Source organism: Centrocercus urophasianus, unplaced genomic scaffold (assembly GCF_019232065.1).
Source record: "Centrocercus urophasianus isolate 14NV4802_14NV808 unplaced genomic scaffold, USGS_Curo_1.0 seq_18, whole genome shotgun sequence".
NCBI classification, from domain to species: Eukaryota; Metazoa; Chordata; class Aves; order Galliformes; family Phasianidae; genus Centrocercus; species Centrocercus urophasianus.
The window spans coordinates 6,913,803-6,933,280 of NW_024884733.1; the positions used below are offsets into that span (position 1 = coordinate 6,913,803).

At 42.1% G+C, this 19,478-nt stretch overlaps 1 protein-coding gene and 1 long non-coding RNA gene across 2 annotated transcripts; one reads left to right on the forward strand and one right to left on the reverse strand.

The window, feature by feature from the left end:
* Window positions 1-8,321: 8,321 nt before the first annotated feature.
* On the reverse strand, window positions 8,322-15,547 carry LOC122160829. Its single transcript, XR_006168960.1, has 4 exons — window positions 15,466-15,547; window positions 14,539-14,728; window positions 12,736-12,795; window positions 8,322-12,420 (listed from the first exon to the last, which is right to left on the reverse strand). It is a non-coding gene; the product is annotated as an uncharacterized LOC122160829 (long non-coding RNA).
* Window positions 15,548-16,067: 520 nt separating this feature from the next.
* Window positions 16,068-18,910, forward strand: RGS2 (regulator of G protein signaling 2). Its single transcript, XM_042819645.1, has 5 exons — window positions 16,068-16,217; window positions 16,339-16,440; window positions 16,539-16,600; window positions 17,381-17,547; window positions 17,934-18,910. Exons 1-5 carry the CDS (start codon window positions 16,102-16,104, stop codon window positions 18,126-18,128), a joined length of 642 nt encoding a protein of 213 aa, XP_042675579.1. The 5' UTR covers window positions 16,068-16,101; the 3' UTR covers window positions 18,129-18,910.
* Window positions 18,911-19,478: the final 568 nt, after the last annotated feature.

A 19,478-nucleotide genomic window follows, 5' to 3' on the forward strand; every position in this document is an offset into this window, starting at 1 on the left:
TGGAGTTTAACATTTGAATAACTACTGTGAACAAAGCTAGGTGTTCCTACCGGTTGGTAGTGGGGGTGATTTTAAAGAACTACTGTGAATTTTCTCTTTAAATGTGACTGCTGCAATGTCTCTGGATGAGGAGTAGTAAAGTTTTGTCAAAAAAAGTGTAACTGTGGCAAATCCTTAATATCTGTTCAGCGAAAGAGGATGGAACAAAAAGGCATCTGATGCCTGTACAAATATTTTCTTTCCAAATCTCGTTATTCATTAAGAAACACTTTGTCGACTGAGTTCTGGCATCAAAGTGGGAGACAGTCTGAAATACAACAGAACAGAAGATAAGGCAATTTTTCGTAAATTTCATGGCTTGGTACATTCAGTTTGTACTGTACCTTTTCCAGATTTATTGCAGTTTCAGGTCAGCTCAACGTATTATACACAGAGGAGCGATCTTGTGTAGTGTGGGCTGTCCAAGCCACAGGGGATAGTCTAGCAGAATTTCATATGCCTTTTCCTACTATATTTTTCATAAATCAAATATCAGTTCTGTCTTCAATAATATTTGGTGCAGTTTGCTAAGGCTGTGCCTATTCCTAAAGTTTCCGTTTCCCTACCAAAAAGGAGGAAAACTATTCCTGTTTACAGAAAAAGAATAAATTGCTTTTCAGGAGCCCACTATTCCTTATGGCCCTCATCTTGCAATCTTCATTTCAGTATGATGTAGTGAACACTAGCTTTAAATAGAAGCATTGCAACATTGACAACTTAATCCTCAAAAGAACTGCTTGCCAAATTTAGCGCTCCGCAGCTTGTCTCCAGTTTCCTATTCTCCTCTAAACATACACATCTTGACAACAAGAAATCATGGCATCCTGCAAAAATCATGGCATCCTGCAAGCCCTGTCATATTCAACATCTGCTTCCTGACCCTCTCAGTGGCTCTTTTCCATTGTTCTCCCTCCCATATTTCCCTTTAACTATTATTCTGTTTTACACTTGTGTCTGAAATGTGATTATCTCCAATTTTTACCCTTTTCTTATTAGGGAAAGGTGTCATCTATACCCATCTATACCCTCTTCTTTTGAGATTTCCATTGTAGGAAAGATTCAGCTAATAATGAATCAACAGGCTACACCCCACACCATCCAGACAAATTTTAGTTTGTCTTTCTGTAATATTCTGCAAGTCTTGACAGATTAATAGGGTCTCAGGTGCTGGCAGCTGAGTTGCACTCCTTGCATCTGGGCAAGGGAGGAATTGCTGTAAATGACCAAAGAAAGAAGTCCCCATACTTCATCTGCTTCCTAGTTAGTTCATTATGACTGCTTCTGTAGCAGTACTGCAGTATTTTAGTCATAGGTTTGCTAGGAAAGCTGGTGGTAAGTCAACATTCCTGCTAAAGGAAGTTGCTGCAAACCCTGTCTCCTTCTATGAAAGGCTTTTAGCCCCATTCTGATGAACTGAAGATTAAATATTTTGGTCAGTAATACATTTTTATGAAATGTTATATGAATTCTTAGGTAAGTTAACCTGGAAATGCATCTAATGGTTACACTGAGAATAGTGCGGCGAAGCCAGGAAACCACAAACAAGAAAAAAATATTACATTGTATGAGTTACACAAGTCTCTGACTCATTCTTTTAAAGGTAAGGGTAAGCATATTTCTTTTCTGTTTCCATGAACAAGAGAACTACAATTAAACAACAATAAGAGCTTGTAGCAAGGCTGCAATAAGATACTGTCTCCAGCATAAGTTCATTACAGTCATCAAAAGTAGCCGTAAATGGTTGTTCAATAGGGAATCAACCCACAAGCATTAAGATAATGTTCCTGGTAAGGGAGAGTGGGTAACCCAGACTAATCTCCCTGGAGAGATGTTTTGGCAAGAGGCTCACCCTGGCAGGGCCTGAAGGCGCCCCTCCAGCATGGTGAGATGCTGCCAGGACAGGAAAGAGGCTCCTAACTGCAGACTTTCCTCTCTACCTCAATTTTCACTTCTCCAGCAGGAATAAATAGCACTTCTGATTGCTTAGGACATGCATTCCTATCCTTCTTCACATCGTTAATTCATAGAACTTTTTAAATGGCTGAAGTTGGAATGTTAATGGTTGTACAAATTCTCCTAAGCCAGAGAAAAGAAGGAGCAATATCCATATTAGAAGCAACTGAAGAATTGTAGGGTCTGGGGGGACCTCTAGAGTTGACGTAGCCTAGCCCCTCTGCTAAAGCAGGTTCCCTCCAACAGGTCACACAGGAATGCGTTCAGGTGAGCTTTGAACATCCCCAGAGAAGGAGACGCCACCTCCTCCATGGGCAGCCTATTCCAGGGCTCCATCACTTTCAAAGTAAAGAAGTTGTTTCTCATGCTCATATGGAACTTCCAGTGTTCCTTGAATATGACATGCATTTGAATTTCTGAGCTCTCACACAGAACTTAGTATTTCTTTTCATCAAAACTGCCAGTTCATATCCAAGAAGCTTTTCATGATTTTTTTTTTGGTGAGGTTTTTTTTTTTTTTTTTTTTTTGTGTGTGTGTGTGTGTGTTGTGAATACTTCTCTGACTTTGAACCTAGAGCTATGAGGAAAAAAAACAAGTCACTTCCTTCTAATAATTCTTTCACTTTTCTTGCTTACGGATAAGTTGTACAGATCTTAAGTGGAATCATCTAATTTATCTGGTGAATGTGATCATTTTGTGCAAAAATAAATTAACTTACCATCTTAAATAGCTGTCTGGAGAAGAAACATTGCACTTGGTTTTCGAAGTTATTCCAGTATAAGAGAGCTGTTATTTACATCATACCCCTCTGAAGAAGACTTTTTATAAACTCTCTTCCATCTAGTCCTGAGAAGGAGATGAGATTCAGGCTGCTGAATGTCTCCTAAAGTTCTGTCATGAAAGAAATAGAAAGAAGACAACAGACATCAACTTTTGAGACGTGGGAGCCCTGTTCTCAAGAGTGGCTAAAGCTGATGTTAGGAAAAGCTCCTTCTAGACTCGTTAAGAAACCTTTGCACTAATACTTCTAATTCTATGTGGGAAAGCTATGCTATAGATAAGTTTTGTTGTTAGCATCCTACACATAGAGAAGAAAAACAGCACATGATAGTAATAATGAGCTTTTGAATTTTCAGTTACCTCATGGCATCCATTTACCGCAAAGCAAACAAAAACTCTAACATCCATGCTACCAAAGCCAGGCCCAAATATATGATCAAAAGAAACAAAGTGATACAGATATATTTACATGCTTACAAATAATCACAGCAAATAATAGCTGTGATGATTTACGTTCTGAGGTACCTCTTTTCTCTTTGAAATTAGTAAGCAAAAAGCCTAGAGCACTGAGCATATTCTTTTGGCCTGGTTTCAAGTTGCTCTTTTAAAAATTTATCTCTAGTAAAAAAAAAAAATAAATCCAGATGTGGAGTTGATCTTATCCTGTTACAAAAATTCTCTCATTGGTAGAGAGAACTTGGAGAGACATCAGCACCTCCATTGCAAGGTTAGAGAATGAATACCTTGCAGTTCATTCTTAGAATATATTTGGAGAAAAAGAAGGTAGTTCAGCACTCCAAGCAAACTTGCTAGAAGAAACTTTGCTAGAAAAGCTGCTCTGGCAGCTACTTTTCTATTATGGTCATGAGACAGTTGTTCCTTTGGGTATTGCACTGCAAGAGACAGGATCATGTACTAGAAGAAGACTTCAAAGCCTTGAAATACCATTTTTTGAAGTCCATTTTCCACTTTTTCAAAATGAGATTGGAGTATTTTAAGATCTTCCTGTACTGAAAATGCTTCTCTCTCTTTTGATTTTGGCACACATGTAAGCAAAATAACACAAATGCATTCTCCACAGTACCTTCTAAAGATGTAAGATGTAAGCTTCTTGGAGCTTGTGCCTCTCCTGTCCCTTCCCAGGGACCTAAGGAATGTGAGAACTTGAGAACTGGAAATGTCGCTGAAGAAATGGATTGTTTATATTTTTAACAAACGACTCCAGCCTAAACTTGCAGAGCCCTGTGGATAGTAATACATACCAGTACTAAAACTAAGCCTCCATCATTGAGAGTTGATGACAGCAGGCCTCACTGCAACCACAAATGCAAGATGAGGTGTTCAGTAACATGCATTTTGAAATGTATGCTCCATCCTGACTGCCATATTCAGGCCGTATGGACAGCACATGTAATACTCATTGAAAAACATTTGTAATTTATTGGACCCTGCTATTCTAGCTTTCGGTCCATGCGAAGACCAGCAAAAATATTTACAGAACCTAGTATTCACCCCAGCCCTATCTACCAACTACAATTCAGCATAAATCCTCATTAACACATTCTACTGTTGCAATTTTGCTGGCCAGCAGTGATTCATTTAAAAATTACTATCAGCTTTCCTTTTCTGAGTCCTAATCTTAATTCCAGCTCCATGCTGATCGCCTTTCACTGAACGTCTGTGTAGCACTGCACCAAGATTCCTGCCACATTTCTCATGTGCTGCTTTATTCTTGGGAACAAATTTGTTATCTTAAACAAAGTAAAAAAAAAAAAAAAATGGCACAAATAATCTGGAAAGAACAGACATATTTTTGTTTAAAGATTAAAACCTTGGCTATCTTGCAAGTACTCTAGAGTGTGCTGAATGTATTTTGCAAGTGCAACATCAGAAAAACATTGTATGTTTTGTTGTATGCATCCTTGGTGAAATCCGCCAGTCAGAAATAAGGGGAGACTTGCGCTTTCCACTTGTAAAAGGAAGGAATTACTTGTTTTTCTAGTGCCTGTAAGTTCAGGATTTGATGGACGCATTTCACAAGAAAAGGAAGTTGTTTTAAACATCTTGTTTCATCTAGCTGAGTTAAACTTTTTTAAAGAACAAAACAAAACAAGTAGGGAGTCCCAAGTAAAACAAGAAAAGGCAACATTCCAGATACAGATTAAATACTGTGCCTTGGGACCATCTCCAGCCTTTCAGCCCAACACTGTTCTTCTCTTGACAACAACAGCCAATTATAAAAATTGGCTCCATTCCTTTGTCATCGGTAATCATGAAGAGGGGTCATTTGGTCTGTAAGATATGTATGTTGTGAGTAAAAATAAATACCACCTTTATAGCTTCATCTTCTGTTACGGACTGGATTTTGGCCTGAAAGAAACAAAAAGTGGCTTTGTTTCCTTCACTTACCCAGAAGCCATAGGAGGGCTAGACTCTGCACATGCAGAGCACATGGAGGAACAATAGCAAGACCATGTCCTACAGAAGCAAATTACCATTTGCTCTGTTTAGCTCCAAAGTGAAGACACATCACCCCACATCCCTTTTAAGGATGCACAAGTGGTAGAGCTGAAGAACAGTGGGCCACTGCCAGCAGGAACATCTGGGAGTTATAGAGACTGAATGGCTAATGTTTAGAGTCACTAATGGTTGTTCCTTCTCATAGCATAAACATTGTTCTGTAAACATATTTGTCTCTTTGGCAAGAATTAATTGTCTAGCAATAGCCCTATTTTTCTCATTCCCATCTTCCTTCCTTATTAGTACAATAGTTTTCATATAGAAAAGACAAAGATGAATACAGATTTCCCAGCATTGCAGTCAGTTTGCCCTTATGCTTTGATAAACAATCCTAAGTGTTTTCTCTGTTTCTCCTTGAGGTGATATACCTCTTTTCAGCTTTCAGCTGACATTTCTGACTGGAATATGGCTTGCTGAGCTCAACATTTTTACTTCCTTGCGTGTTGCGAAGTCTTGACATCCATTAGACACGAATCTAAATTACCAGGCACCAAATAAATCTGTCTGATGGAGAAACTGTTCACCTCAGAGCAAAAAAAAAAAAAAAAAAAAAGTCATACACGCATTATAACTGAAATAAAGAAGTGTTTTCTGAAGGAGAGAATTGCCCTACTGTTTGTTCCTGCTTTGGCATTCCCTTTGTACATTCATGGTTGCAAAGCCACTAAAATAGCTCATGCAGTATTCCTGGTTAATGAACCACCAGGCTAATACAAAATCATCCAGACATATGAAAAACCACTAGGAAAGCATAATCCTGAGACTCTTAAAAGAAACATCTCACCTCTTCTCTGGTTGTTATGAAGACTTTTTTTCACTTTTCTGTTTCTGTCTCTCTTCCCCGCTGTTTTTCTTCTTCCCCCAAAATAACATTCATCGTTAGTTCTGATGCACATGACCACCTATGAAACCCACTTTTGGTGCATGTGAAAATCATCCTTTGTGCCACAAGACCCATTTTGTAAATAAATTAAGGAAGAAGCTTACTGCATTCCATTAGACAGTTTTTCAGACCACAGGAAAAGATGGTCCTCTGTCAACTGAAAAGAATATGGTCAGGGTTTACGTGCCCCCATGTAGGAGAGCTCAGTGAGCTGGGTGGCCACACAAGCCAGGAGGCCCTGCAAATCCAGCAGAGGAAGCAACAAAGGGCTCAACTCTATTCCATCCACCTGGCAGACCACCAAGGAGCCTGTCACATTGGAAGAACAGCCAGGAAGGAGCACAAGTAATGACCTCATTGATACTACATATTCCAGCAAAGTGTTTTCATTTGGGAGAATCAGCATTTTCTAACAGAAAAGCAGTCAGCTGGAACCTCTCCAAACAGCTCCAGCACTCAGTTTAGTCATTCATGTTTTTATTCCCATCTTCCAGGTAATTAGCTACTGCTAAGACAACGTGTGACTCTTGTTCTGCAGGTAGCATCTCTTTGTGAAGCATGCACAAGCCACACATCACGAGATCTCTGTCAACATCCAACGTAGACTGTTTGCAACCATCTCCTGTCACTTAAAACACAGCCTCCTAATCCAGCCTTTAGATATGGCTTTGTTTCTTGTAAAAGATTATCACGTTTTTCTCACCTTTTATTTTTAACTGATAAACATTTTACGAGTGACAGAACACTAAATAATTTTGCTTATCTGATTTTTATCTGTACCTCATCTTCTAAACACAATTTGAGCCAGGGTAAAATTAGAAGGAGATGTACTAAGTCCTTGGCACTTCAAATCTCTAGTTTGGCTCAGCTGACAGCCCTAACTGGAAACATTTATACAGCCATGTAAATGTTCATGGTATTATTTAACCAAATAAAGTATAAGGCCTGAGCCTTACAAAATCTCGTGCGTATACAAGGTCCTTAATCGTAGGCTTTTCAGTGGTAAATGCTTTAAGTCCTAATTGTGTTGCGGTCTGAGCTATAACTAAATCTTATAAGGACACATCAAATGCCACAGAAGCTCAGAGTAATGCCTGATGTAGCTCAGCTGTATGTGCCCAAAAGAAGATAGGTAGGGAAAGTTAAGAAATCAAACTATTTTTCGCTCTGTTCCTCTCACAGTCCTTCAGCATTCACAATTGTAGTTGGCATGTTGGAGGGTCTTCATCCTTTTCTGCACCTACATGTGGACGCAATGCCCATGAAATTACCAAATCCCCTTCTGAACCTTTTTGGTGACTTCCCCATCTCTGCAGTTTTCTGTTGAAGCAAGTTTTAGAAATCCGCTACCTGCTGGCTGAAGACTGGTTTCCAGTCTAATTTTCACTTCACTTCCATCTGATTTTGTGAAGCCTGAACACACCATCTCTCTGCCTTCTTCTCTTCAGGGGATTCAAGAGTCTTAGCCATTCTCTTTTTGCAATGCAAATGTTTTATTCCTTTAATCACTGTAATCTCCCTTCTTTGCACTTTCTCCTCACTCCAGCTCATTAGTAAGTTTATAGATCTATTGTCCATCAAAAACAGTATGCCAGCCAACAGGAGTGAACACCAGGTGCCATCTGCCCAGGAAACAAAATAAGAAAGAAGACTTATCTTTCCTATATTCTCTGAATGTGACATTCCCAAAGGAATTACAATTAAGCAGCAAGCAGGAATTGCTTAGTAGTGCTGTGTGTGGTTTGTTTTTGTTTTTGTTTTTTTGTTTTTTTCCTAATATCTCAGGTACTTGCAATATTTTTCAAGGGCAACCACTTTTAGTTACTGACAATGTAGGTAGGAAAAAATAAAAGGATAAAGAAAACATGAGGATGGAAATGCTTTGGAATTTCACAAAGTGTGTGCCTAGAAAATGGAGGAGGTCTTGTAAGGCCATGGAAGATGCTATTATGGTAGATAAGGAACAGTGGAAAAGCAGCTTGATTTATCTAGGAAACCAACCATGTGATGGCTGAGCAGAGGGTAACTGCAGCACAGTAAACAGCACAAATGGGTTTCTGTCTCCAGAGAGGCTCTCACCTGAAAATGGTTTCACAGAAAAGAGCAGTCACAGCTCTCTCTCTATAATCATTATAAGCTCCTGAAAGCATAAAATGCTGTTATCATACCAAGAATATTCCAGTCCAAACTGCACTTTGTCGTAATTACAGATAATTTTACGTGCATCTGAGCCTGCTTTCAGAAAGTTTGTTAAAAAAATACTGTTGCTATTCCAAAGCAGAAACTGTATCTAGCAGACAGCTAAATGTGTAATAAGTACAATGATGGCTGGAAAAATACTCAAAGGCTGCATGTATCTTCCAGAAAGAGACGTCCCTGATGATGTGAACTGTTAATTAATGGCAAGAAAATGCGAGACAAGGGGCAGAGGATCACTGCTACTCCACTAAGATATAAGAGCTTGGTCATGCAAAAGACAACGAAGAATTAAGTATCCGTATGTCTGACTTAAACATCATGCAGTCCTAACTAAACTGATCTAAAAACCTCATCACATGCTCTGCACATGCATTATCTCCATCTCACACAGGTGTTCTTCTGCAGTGTTCAGACCATACAACTTGATCACTTTTCTTCAGCAGCAACCCAGAATTATGATTCTAGCTATTAAGCAAAAGTTAATCACTGTCCTCTATGAAGGTAAATTGTATACATCCCAAGAAATCTGATACATACAAAATAAACAAACAGGACAAGAACTACACCAGGCAACGAGCAGCTTGCAACCTGTTAACAGTGTTAATAGATCTGATTCTTACAATTCTGCCACATCAATGTGATATAGCACCTCTTCGTAAATAAATGATACTGAAACACAAACAGAAATGACACAGTCCACAAAATGGGAGAACTGATGACTAGCACTTGAGTAGTCCAACATGTTCAAATATATATAGAGAGAGGTTAAAGCCAGAAGCAATAGTAGAACTGAACAAAGTCCAACATATTTTTCTGCTGATGGGCCATAGACTGTGATTTAGGAGTTGAGCAGACAAGTTCTGATCTCTGGCCGCGTGAGTCTGTCATCAGATTCTTTAAGGTACAGCAGGATATTGTGGATGCACAGGGAAATAGAGGTCTGCTGTTAGATCTCCATGTTCTGTTTTTTTTTTTTTTTTTTTTTTCCAGTTTCCAAAATAGTGCTGTGTCCACAAGGAAGAAAAAAATGGGGATTTAGTGAAATAAGCTGGTGGATTTCCCAGTCACTACTGTTATAAAAAAAGCCTATCAGAAGACAGAGCTGGGGCTAGTAATGCAAATGCACAAAGAAAACAAAGGTAGCTTAGTTGTTACGGGCTCTAACAAAATAACCTTTTTATTTCAGTTCCACATTTCCTAGTTTTAATAAATGCAAATAAAATGATACGAGGCAGACAGGAGATTCAGTAGGAACTTATTCAAAGCAGTAAGGCTGTATAATGGATACAGGACAGCTGTGCAATACTTCCAAAAATGCAGCAGCTACAGCTCAGAAGAAACAGGCTACCAAGATATATTCATTCTCTGTTTCTATCTGCTCTCTGAAATAGGTAAGATACAATACAGATACATTCTGTGCACACAGTTAAACCAGCAGACAAAAGCACCTCTCTCTTCCCTGCTCAGGAAAGTGCACTGCAGATGTCCCTCACTGGTTTCTCCAAGCACGCACCACATTATGAACCAAGGAGATGGCATTCATCCTTGTCCCATTTGCTACTCCCCTCACATGCACACACAATCTGACTTTCTCTTTCAGTTCCAAGAGTAGAGATGTCATTTTTTGTGTGTGCATCAAGGTAATACTCTCATTTACACTGCTCACATGGCCCGTGCAGCTGAAGTTAATCGTAAGGCACATAATTCCACAAATTCAGTCCAGCAAAGATGGACATCAGCCAGGCAATGAACAGCCAGCACAGATGCTGAGGGTCTTCTCCACTGAGCACCAGCATTGCTCCAACTTTGGAGTAGCTGCAGAAATGTGAGGTTTCAAACTCAAGCATCTTCTGTGACGTTTTGTTGCCTGATCTTCTCCATTGCAGTAAACACAGTGCCTTGTATAAACCCAGAGCTGCTTTTGAGTGAGTGATGGAAAGAATGACAAAACAGCAGTTGTTTGAACTGGGTATGTCAGAATTGGCCCTTAAATGAATGATGCTGAAAGTCTTGGCAGCTTCCAATGGCTATACTTTTTTTTATAACTTTAAGTGCTTGCACATTTGTTAGTAATTAGTAAGTAATCTGCACAATTGCTCTCCTTGCTTGGCTTCTAGACGTGCATGATTTTTTTAAATTGAATCCCTTGTTAGAACTAACAGCTACTTTTACTCCTGCAGTGAGTGCACTGCACTCCTCAGAGGCTTGTCCACACATGTGAAATTAATCTCTCATAGCTGCTTACTGTATGCAGATTACAGCATCTCTACTTGTCTGCACTAAACGTGCTGTATGATTTATACAGCAAGAGAATAATAATTCTATAATAATTCCATAATAAACGGAGGACATTGTACTCATTCATTCAGTACCCAAAGGAAATGGATGACAGTTGATACAGTTGGTATTAGCTGTGCATTGGATGTTGGTATAGAACATGGCAGGGAGTGATTTCCTCAGTGTAGTTTTTGTTCTTTTAATTTCTTCTTGTAATTCACCTGCTGTGTTTGAATATATCCCAAAGAGTTGAGCCATCTTGGCCCCTTACTTCTTTCTAAGTTCCAGTCTTGCCAGGAATGTTGTCTCAGTCTTCAAATAACAGTTTGGGTTGGAGAGCTACCAAAAAGCCAAACTTACTTGAAGCAAAGAGATTAAATAAACAACTTGATTTATAATTAAAAAATAAGAAATCTGCAGCAACTAAACACCAGTTTTATGTTAACTATACAATAAGCTTACTATTTCAGAACCTGAACTGTAGAACACCACACCTGAGAGGAACACATACCACAGAATGTAGAGAAGAAGCCTATTACAAAGTATGGATTAAGAAGCTGCTACACAATTTCACTTTTAAAAGATTCTGGTAGTGGGAAAGGTCAAAGGATGAGGTGAAATCACAGCTAACATCACAGCACAGGCACCTGATGTGTGGCAGCTGCTCCTCTCCAAACAGCAGCCAGGAAGGGGACACTGATCAGCCAGTTTGCACCAAGAGATCAAAAAAAGCATCCATAGATAGTCATGGGAAACCTTTAGACCCCTTCTGTGCAAGTGGGGGGACCTAAGCTTAACCTTAATTCAGGTTTCTTGCTCTCATTTATCAGTGACACTGCAATTCAGTCTTTGGGGAGCTCCTACCTGAGCCAACCACCACCAATGTTAGTACAGCTTGTCAAAACACAGTCAAATTACGTGCAGCCTTTTAGGCTTCTGAGCACAACCTATTGAAGTGTGCAGTCCTGTGCTGCTGTTTGCCAACACCATAAACAACACAGAGTTTGTGTGGCTTAGTGCACAGTTACCCGTCACATGTGACTTCTATGGCAGTGATGCACCGAGGAGGTCTAATGCTGGAGCAACAGCAGAGCACTGCTTCACTGATTTCTGGGGAGCTTTACCTGCTTAATTTACCTTTAAATGCAAGAAATGACTTGACACAATTTAAAAGTTTGGATCCTTAATTTCCACACAGGATGACTCACCTGGAGTCAGCTCTGAGCCGCTTTCTTCTGAAGACCTGTCTGAGTGCTGAACAAATAACTGATGAGAAAAGCGTTCCAGGAGAACAATGCACCTGCTTCCAACTACTGCACTTCAGCTGCAGGTTTAAAGCACTGTTTTGCAATGCTTAGCATTAAGTGAGTGACTAATGTGCTAAGCTACTCACCTGTGACTCTTTCCCAGGCTGAGGCACTCTGCACTCCCTGTCCAGGCCCAGCCACAGCCTCACCTCTTTGCTATGCTCTCACCTCTTCACTGTGCTCCTGAACCAATCAGGAGGGTTGTTGGAAGCTGGCAAATGTCCCTCTATACATCTTCCACTGACTTGTCTCATTTCCTTCTCTATGGGAATAGGTCAGGATGCTACTGGATAAATGTGGCACCACTTATGCTGGGCAGGAATCCTTCCTTCAGGTCCTCACTCAGATGCTCTCCAGTCCAGATGAAATATTAGTTTTCAAAAACTCAAACCTTCCAAATTTTCTTCATATTCCTCCCTAATCTTCAGCTTGCTCACTGTTGTGCTCCTGACTGCGTTCACCTGTAGCGGAGGAGGAACGGATTCATTTATAAGTCACGGGGACTTTCTAGCTCACTGTCTGACTAATGCCATTTATGCACTTAAAGAGAGTTTCATTAACTTAAATAATCATCAAAAGGACCGTGCACTGACTGCGTTCCTCACAAATAACATGACAATGTCCACATCCAGATTTAACAAACATATTTGCTTGTTCATCATCTCTCTGCACACACAGTTAACAAATATGGCCTTCGGCAGGATGGGGGGAGGGTGGTGGGGGGGAACAAATAGACTGCAATACCAACAAAACACAGAGACACTGTTTTGGATCACCTGGTTAACAGCAAACAAGATTAATCGCATCTCTGCAGCCCAGACGGTGTAACTCAGTGCCTGCAAAAAAAATTTCATTGTTAAAAATACACTGCTTCTTGCTAAGCTGTTTGCTTTCAGTATTGACAGAAGAGGTAAGGGATATGAGAATGTCCTGTCCTTTGCAAGGCAGGCGGTTTCAGCAGGCTCTGCTCAGCTGCTGCTTCCAGAGGGATGAAGCAAATCTCCCACCAGTAGGGCAGCACCCAGCTCCTGTCATTGACCATCTCACATCTGAAAGCCAAGATTTCCCAACCTCAGTAGGTGGAGGAGGAATCAGAATCTGCTCCTTCAAGCCTGAATTCAAATTGTTAGTCTCTGTGACAGATGTATAAGGCCACATAACAGCAATGCTGCAAGAAGGCATATTGTCCTGGTTTATCCACTTTTTGTTAAATTTCAGCTCTATTTTTAGAAGTTTTATAAACTCCCATGACTGTTTATGTAAAATAAGGTGGCTAACAGCTGAAGATGATGAGTGCTCAGAGAGCTCTGTCTGGTTTATGTGTTCCTCAGACGGAGGATTTTGGTGAGTGAAATGAGATTGATGTGTAACAAGATACATTTTATTTTTTTATTTAGCAAAGACCAAACATTTAATTGCTCCAGTCTTAGTGTTGGGCCACAACAGTGCTAAATTTAGGCCCCGAAATGACTTCTTGTGATTTGCAGGTTTGCAGCTTCACGACTGGAAAATCATGCAGAGCCTGGGTCAGGGAGCAACAAGCTGACCTCAGCAAGCCTCCAGCAATTCATCGAACAACAGCTATAAAGCCAGCAATCACACACACTGCATACTGCTGGAGCTGTAAGAAGGACTGGAAGGTCAGAATGCAAATAACAGAATGAGAGGCAGGCTAATGCTGTGAGTAAACATCTTCTCTTGCACACAGACATATCAGAAAGAGTGGCAGTTGTAATAAATTAATGCCTTATTCCTTCTTTTGAAGGTGACGTTTTGTTAGCTATACTAGCTTTCCTATCCTCCAAGTCTTCTCTATAAAAAGAAGAAACAAGGACTGGCATTTTAGTAAATGCAGACATAGATTTAAATACTATGCAGTGAGAACGACTGCTCTCCAGGGACTTGGAAAAGATCAGCACAGCTATTGCAACACATAACGTAACTAAGATGGAAAAAACCTCATCTTCTACCCTGGATGTTTATTGCATATGTTACAGCTCTCTGTGCATCTCGCTATCGCTGCTGCTAGCAGGAATCGTATAAGCAGAAAAAGAACAGAACATTCTCAAGAAAGCCTCTGCAAAGAGAAGTGCGATCTCCAGGGTGAGAGCTTGTGTCATTAATGCCCGACATCAGATTTCATTTCTTGGCAATAGCTAAATTCTCACTAACTTGAGCAGCAAGTTTGGGCTGCAGGCTCACCCCCCCACTTTCCATTGGCCTCGCTCTTTTACAGCAAGATTACAGTTACAGGAATAGATTAAGTCCTCAGAAGCACATAAAGGAAAAGATTTGGCACTACACCTGTAGCAGCCCTTAGCTTTGCTGTGCAAGCAGACCAAGGCCAATGCACCCCAAGTAGGTGAGGATGAGTTGGGGGCAGCACCACTCACTGAGCGTTGTCTGGAAAGCAGCACCATCAGATTCAATGGGAATGTTCAAAATACCATCAGCAATAGGCAGTGTGAGACACAGCATAGATGCAGGTTCTCCCTCACTTTGCCTGTATATGGCATTGCCCGTGGAACCAAGCTCCTCTGCCATCCCAAAAGCAGACTGTTACAACCTGCCTAGCTCACCTGATGTCAGCAGCACTGACGGTGTTGTTTGATGTCAGATGCTTTCCCCTTGTTTTTTGAAGTCATACACAGAAAACGTCTTCTGTCACATAAATGTTTTAACTACCATCCCAGCAAAGGTCAGGGTCACCACCAGAAAGCACGCAGCACAGCATGATGCAGCAAGAAACTATTTGGGGTAGTTTCTTCACTGGAGAAAAAAAAAAAAAAAAACAACAAAAAAACCCAACATGAATAATAGCCTTGCTTTAGAAGTGTAATAAAAATGTAAACTTAAAATAAATATTATTGCAGACAATAAAATTCAATCTAAGTACTTTTTTTAAACAAGATGTTATAGCAAGTACATTCTATCGGGCCATCTCACCTCACAATTCCATATTCATGGGGTTGAAAAGGATCACAGTGATCATTTTTTCAACCCCCTGCTATGTGCAGGGTGACCAGCCACCAGACCTGCTGCCCAGCTGCCCAAAGTCACATCCAGCCTGGCCTTGAATGCCTCCAGGGATGTATTCAGTGTTTTTCTGATATTTTAGCCCGAAATGCTATTTTTTTTCTCCCCCCATTGTTTAAAGGCATAACAAAAGTCACCTTAGAATCACTAAGGTTGGAAAGACCTCTCCAAGTCCAACTCCAGCCCATGTTCCCTCGGTGCCATAACTCCTCAATTCTGGAAAGGTCCAGGGATGATGACCTCCCCACTTCCCTGGGCAGCCTTTGCCACTGCATCACCACTCTGTTGTAGAATAAACTTCTCCTAATACCTAACCTGGACCTCCCCTGCAGCAACATGAGGCCATTCCTTCTCATCCTCACACACGCTTCTCCTTGGCAAGCTCCCACCTGGGATGCTCCGGCACGCAACAGGCAGCACACGCTTTCAAATATTAAATAGAGCTCATTTTCACCTAAGGCAAGACGCACCTAAGGCACAAGGCTGCGGAGGGGATGTTGCACTGCGCTGCAGGCGGTGCTCACACAAAGAAGCGAGGGTGCCTGTAGGGAGCTCCGCGCCCAAACTGTCGTGACGCGAGCGGCCGGTAGGGGGCAGCACCACAGGGAGCAGCCGAGCTGCGCGGTGCGGCGGGTCGGCAGGGGGAACGGCGGGCGGCAGGAAAACGGCGTGCTCAAATTTATGGTCACTTCGGGTTGTTGTTGGTTTGTTTCTGTTTTTTAAATAAACGGGCCCACCTTTCTCCATTTCTTCTCTGCTCGGAAGCCTGTGGCCTTTACAGACCCAAATCTGCAAAACGGGACGGCGCCTAGGCAGGGGTGTAGGGAACAACCGAAGAGATAGAGGTTTAAACATAGAGCGGGAAAGCAATTTTTAAAAGGGAGAGAAAGAAAATAGTTATTTAAAAATAGAGGAGGGGGAAAAAAAAAGCAGAGAGAGGAAGAAAAGAGTAAAGCGAAAAGGAGCTCTGGGGAAGGAAAGGGGAAGGGAAAAAAAAAAAAAGAATAAATCAATGTGGAAGCGCCTCGCCATGCGGGGCGGGGCCGTGCGAGGGGCGGGGCGCGGGCTCTATATGGGGCGCGCGGCAGCCGGGCGGCAGCGGGGCGATGCAGAGCGCAGTGTTCGTTTCGCTGCCGCAGGACGGCGGGCGGATGGAGCGGGGTAGCCGGCGGCGCGCGGAGCTGGAGGAGGCGGACAAGGGCAGGATGATGAAGCGCACCATGTGAGTGGTACCGAATGGAAGGGTTTCTCTCTTCTGCTCGCAGCCCGAGGGCGGCTCTCGGTAGCGGGGTGAGGTCGGTGGCTGACGGCTTCGTTGTAAATGAGTGTCTTTGTTCTTCCAGCATTAAGGACTGGAAGAAGAAGCTGAGCTACTTCCTGCAGAATTCTTCCCGCTCTAGCAAAATGAAGTCCAGTAAAGCGAGCAAACACCACACCTACTTCAGGTGAGTTGTGGCAGTAGATAACTCAAGTTCTGTACAAAATAAGCAGCAAACCTCAAGCAGTGCTCTCACGTTCTCTGCTCTTTTTCTGCCTCACACAGACCTTCCCCTGAGGAAGCCCGGCTGTGGTCAGAAGCCTTCGATGAACTGCTGGCTAACAAATGTAAGTTGGTCTTCAGGCTGTAGTGGTTAAGAACAAAACAGGGGAGAACCTGGTGTTGTTTAGCAATCGCTTCCCTGCATGTCAGCACTGTACATTTCTCTGTAAAGTAATATTAAAACATTAAAACTCCCCACTATGGAGTATTGCAGCTGTAATCTCTGTAGTTCAACCTTACCTATTCAGCCTGGCTTTGCCAGAAGTGCCAAGCACTGTTCTTCGCTGTGCTCTCTATACAAGACAAATCCATTCTTATAATTCAAGAACAATTCTGCAGTGCAGAAGTCCACTGATTTATTATTATTATTTTTAATGGGGAGGATTTTTGCTGGGAGAAAAGCACTCAACAGCACTGCAGTAAAGACTAAGAGCTGATATTGCCATTTGCTCTTTGAACTACTGAGTCATCCTTCCCATTGCAAAAGTGTTCCAGGGGTTTGTCGTGCTGTCAGAAGCATTTGCTCCAGCATAAAGGTTAATGAGGACGATCCCATAGAGAGATCTCGTGTAGCATACCTGCAGGTATCATAAGGGTACACAGTGACTAGAAGCAGCTTTCAGTTTTGTGTTTACATAAAATTGGCTGACTTGAAGCCTGCCAAGCTGTTAGGGTGTTAATTTGCATGCAATGTAGATTTCTTACTGCCTTGACGTTTCAGAAAGGACCAGAACTACAGCAAAATATTTTGTTAGGAACAGATATGACAAATTGGTAAATTCAAGATGCCTGGAATACTTAATTGATGTGGTTTTGCTTTTCTTTCCCCCCTCTCCTTTCCCTAGATGGTGTTGCTGCTTTCCGAGCTTTTCTGAAGTCTGAGTTCTGTGAAGAGAACATCGAGTTCTGGCTGGCATGTGAGGACTTCAAGAAAACCAAATCCCCTCAGAAGCTGACACTGAAGGCAAAGAAGATCTACAATGACTTCATTGAAAAGGAGGCTCCCAAGGAGGTAAGGAAAGCACAGAAGCATTGCCTTGTTGTGTGTCTTTAGCCCCACTTCATTTCTCTGGACTTGTAAGACACAGATGCCACAAATGCATTGTGCACAACACTTCCCTGACTGCCTTCTTTCCACCAAGGTGGAAAATGGCACAATCTGTATTTCAGTTTTCATCTTAGCTGGGGGGGGGGGGGGGCCCTGTCAAACACCTGTAACATTTGGGTTTGGCACCAAAATACAGCATACCTGAGTTACTCCAAATTTTCATAGTAAATCATTTAAAAGAAACTACATCAATTTAGCCCTGAAGCAAAAGCACTCCTATCCTCCTCAGAAGTGCTATACTTGTTGGGATTCAGTTCTTGGAAAGTAAGTGTCCTTTCTTTGCATTTCAGATAAACATTGACTTCCAGACCAAGAACATGATAGCACAGAACCTCCAGGAAGCCACACACAGCTGCTTCAGTGCTGCACAGAAAAGAGTTTACAGCCTCATGGAGAACAATTCATACCCACGGTTTCTGGAATCAGAGTTCTATCAGGAGCTGTGCAAGAAGCCTCCCATCACCAGAGCTGCCCAGGGGACATGAGTACAGAGCAAGGAGATGCCTCTTAGCTACCAAGGAACCGAGCTGGCTTGGCAGCATCCTGACCTGAGAGACTGAGATGGGTGCACTCAGTTGGTTTGCCACAGCGTAAGGACTGATATTGACTTGGTGCAAAGCTGGTGGCAAAGGACATTGTTGGAAGGCATTTGTGGCTGGCAGCAGTGCACCAGGCTGGTGATGCTCTTTTTGGAGTGCTGCAGTAAAGGTGCCTCTATGCATCAAACTGAGCTGTCTGTGCTCTGTGACACACTCCTTGTCACAGCCGAGGTGTTATGCACCAGGTCAGCACAGAGCTGCCCTTCTGCAAGCAGAAGCACATGTCTGTGCAGTTGAGCGGTGCTGGGAACTTGAGTCATGTATAGATTCTGGTTTTTTTTTCCTGAACATCAACCAGTACTGCTGTCATCAGTTCCTTGGTGTTTCAACTCCATTTGTTTAAGCTGACACAGGCTGCAAAGAGATGTACTGGGTTTGTGTGTGGTTTGCAGGCACTACTTCCATCCTCACTGCTGTGCAAGGAGGGGACAGCCAGTTCAGCTCCAGAAGGAATGGGCTATGCAGCTGAGCCTGCAGGGCTGGGCATGGCAGCAGGGCTGCATGAGGCTGGGCAGAGGGCAAAACCCAGCCGTAGTGAACAGGATCTATACAGTATTATATTTATCTATGGATTATGATTGTGTTGAATACTGCAATATGTCAATTCTTTTTGAGACAGCAAGCTTCAGTGAAGTCTTACTGTTTTTAATAAACTATTTTGATACAAAGCTGCTTTTGTTGCTTGTTTTGCATGCAACTGGCACTGATCTCAATGAGGTACCATGCAGTAACCACTCTTACAAGTGCCATCTCCACAGGGCTATATTAAGCTATATTAAGCTATTAGTTCTTAATCTACAAGGCAAGTTAGTGCTTCTAACATAATAAAAACCTTCAGAGCTTGAAAGCTAGTTTTCATAGGGAGGTAGACTATCTCTACAATATGCAAGGTGCGTGTATGGCTGGACATTTCAGATCAGCCAGAAAGAGCAGCATTGCTGCTGAAGCTCACAGCCATGAAATACAGGCACCTACGGTGCAGCAGCACATCTGCTCCTGCTCAAGACCTCTGCTTCAAATAGGGCTTCATTTCCAGGCTGCAAACCATGCAAATAGAGTACTTTACTGCCTGCTGAGCAAGCAAATCGTAGCAGGAGTCTGGTCATCCACCTTGCAAGGCTGGTTGATTTTTCTGTTCGTCAGTGTCCAAAACCAGCACCTCCAGCAGTCCCACAGACAGAATCCTGGCTTGCTACTTCCATGATTTCTCTGAACTCAAGGTCTGCTCACATCCTG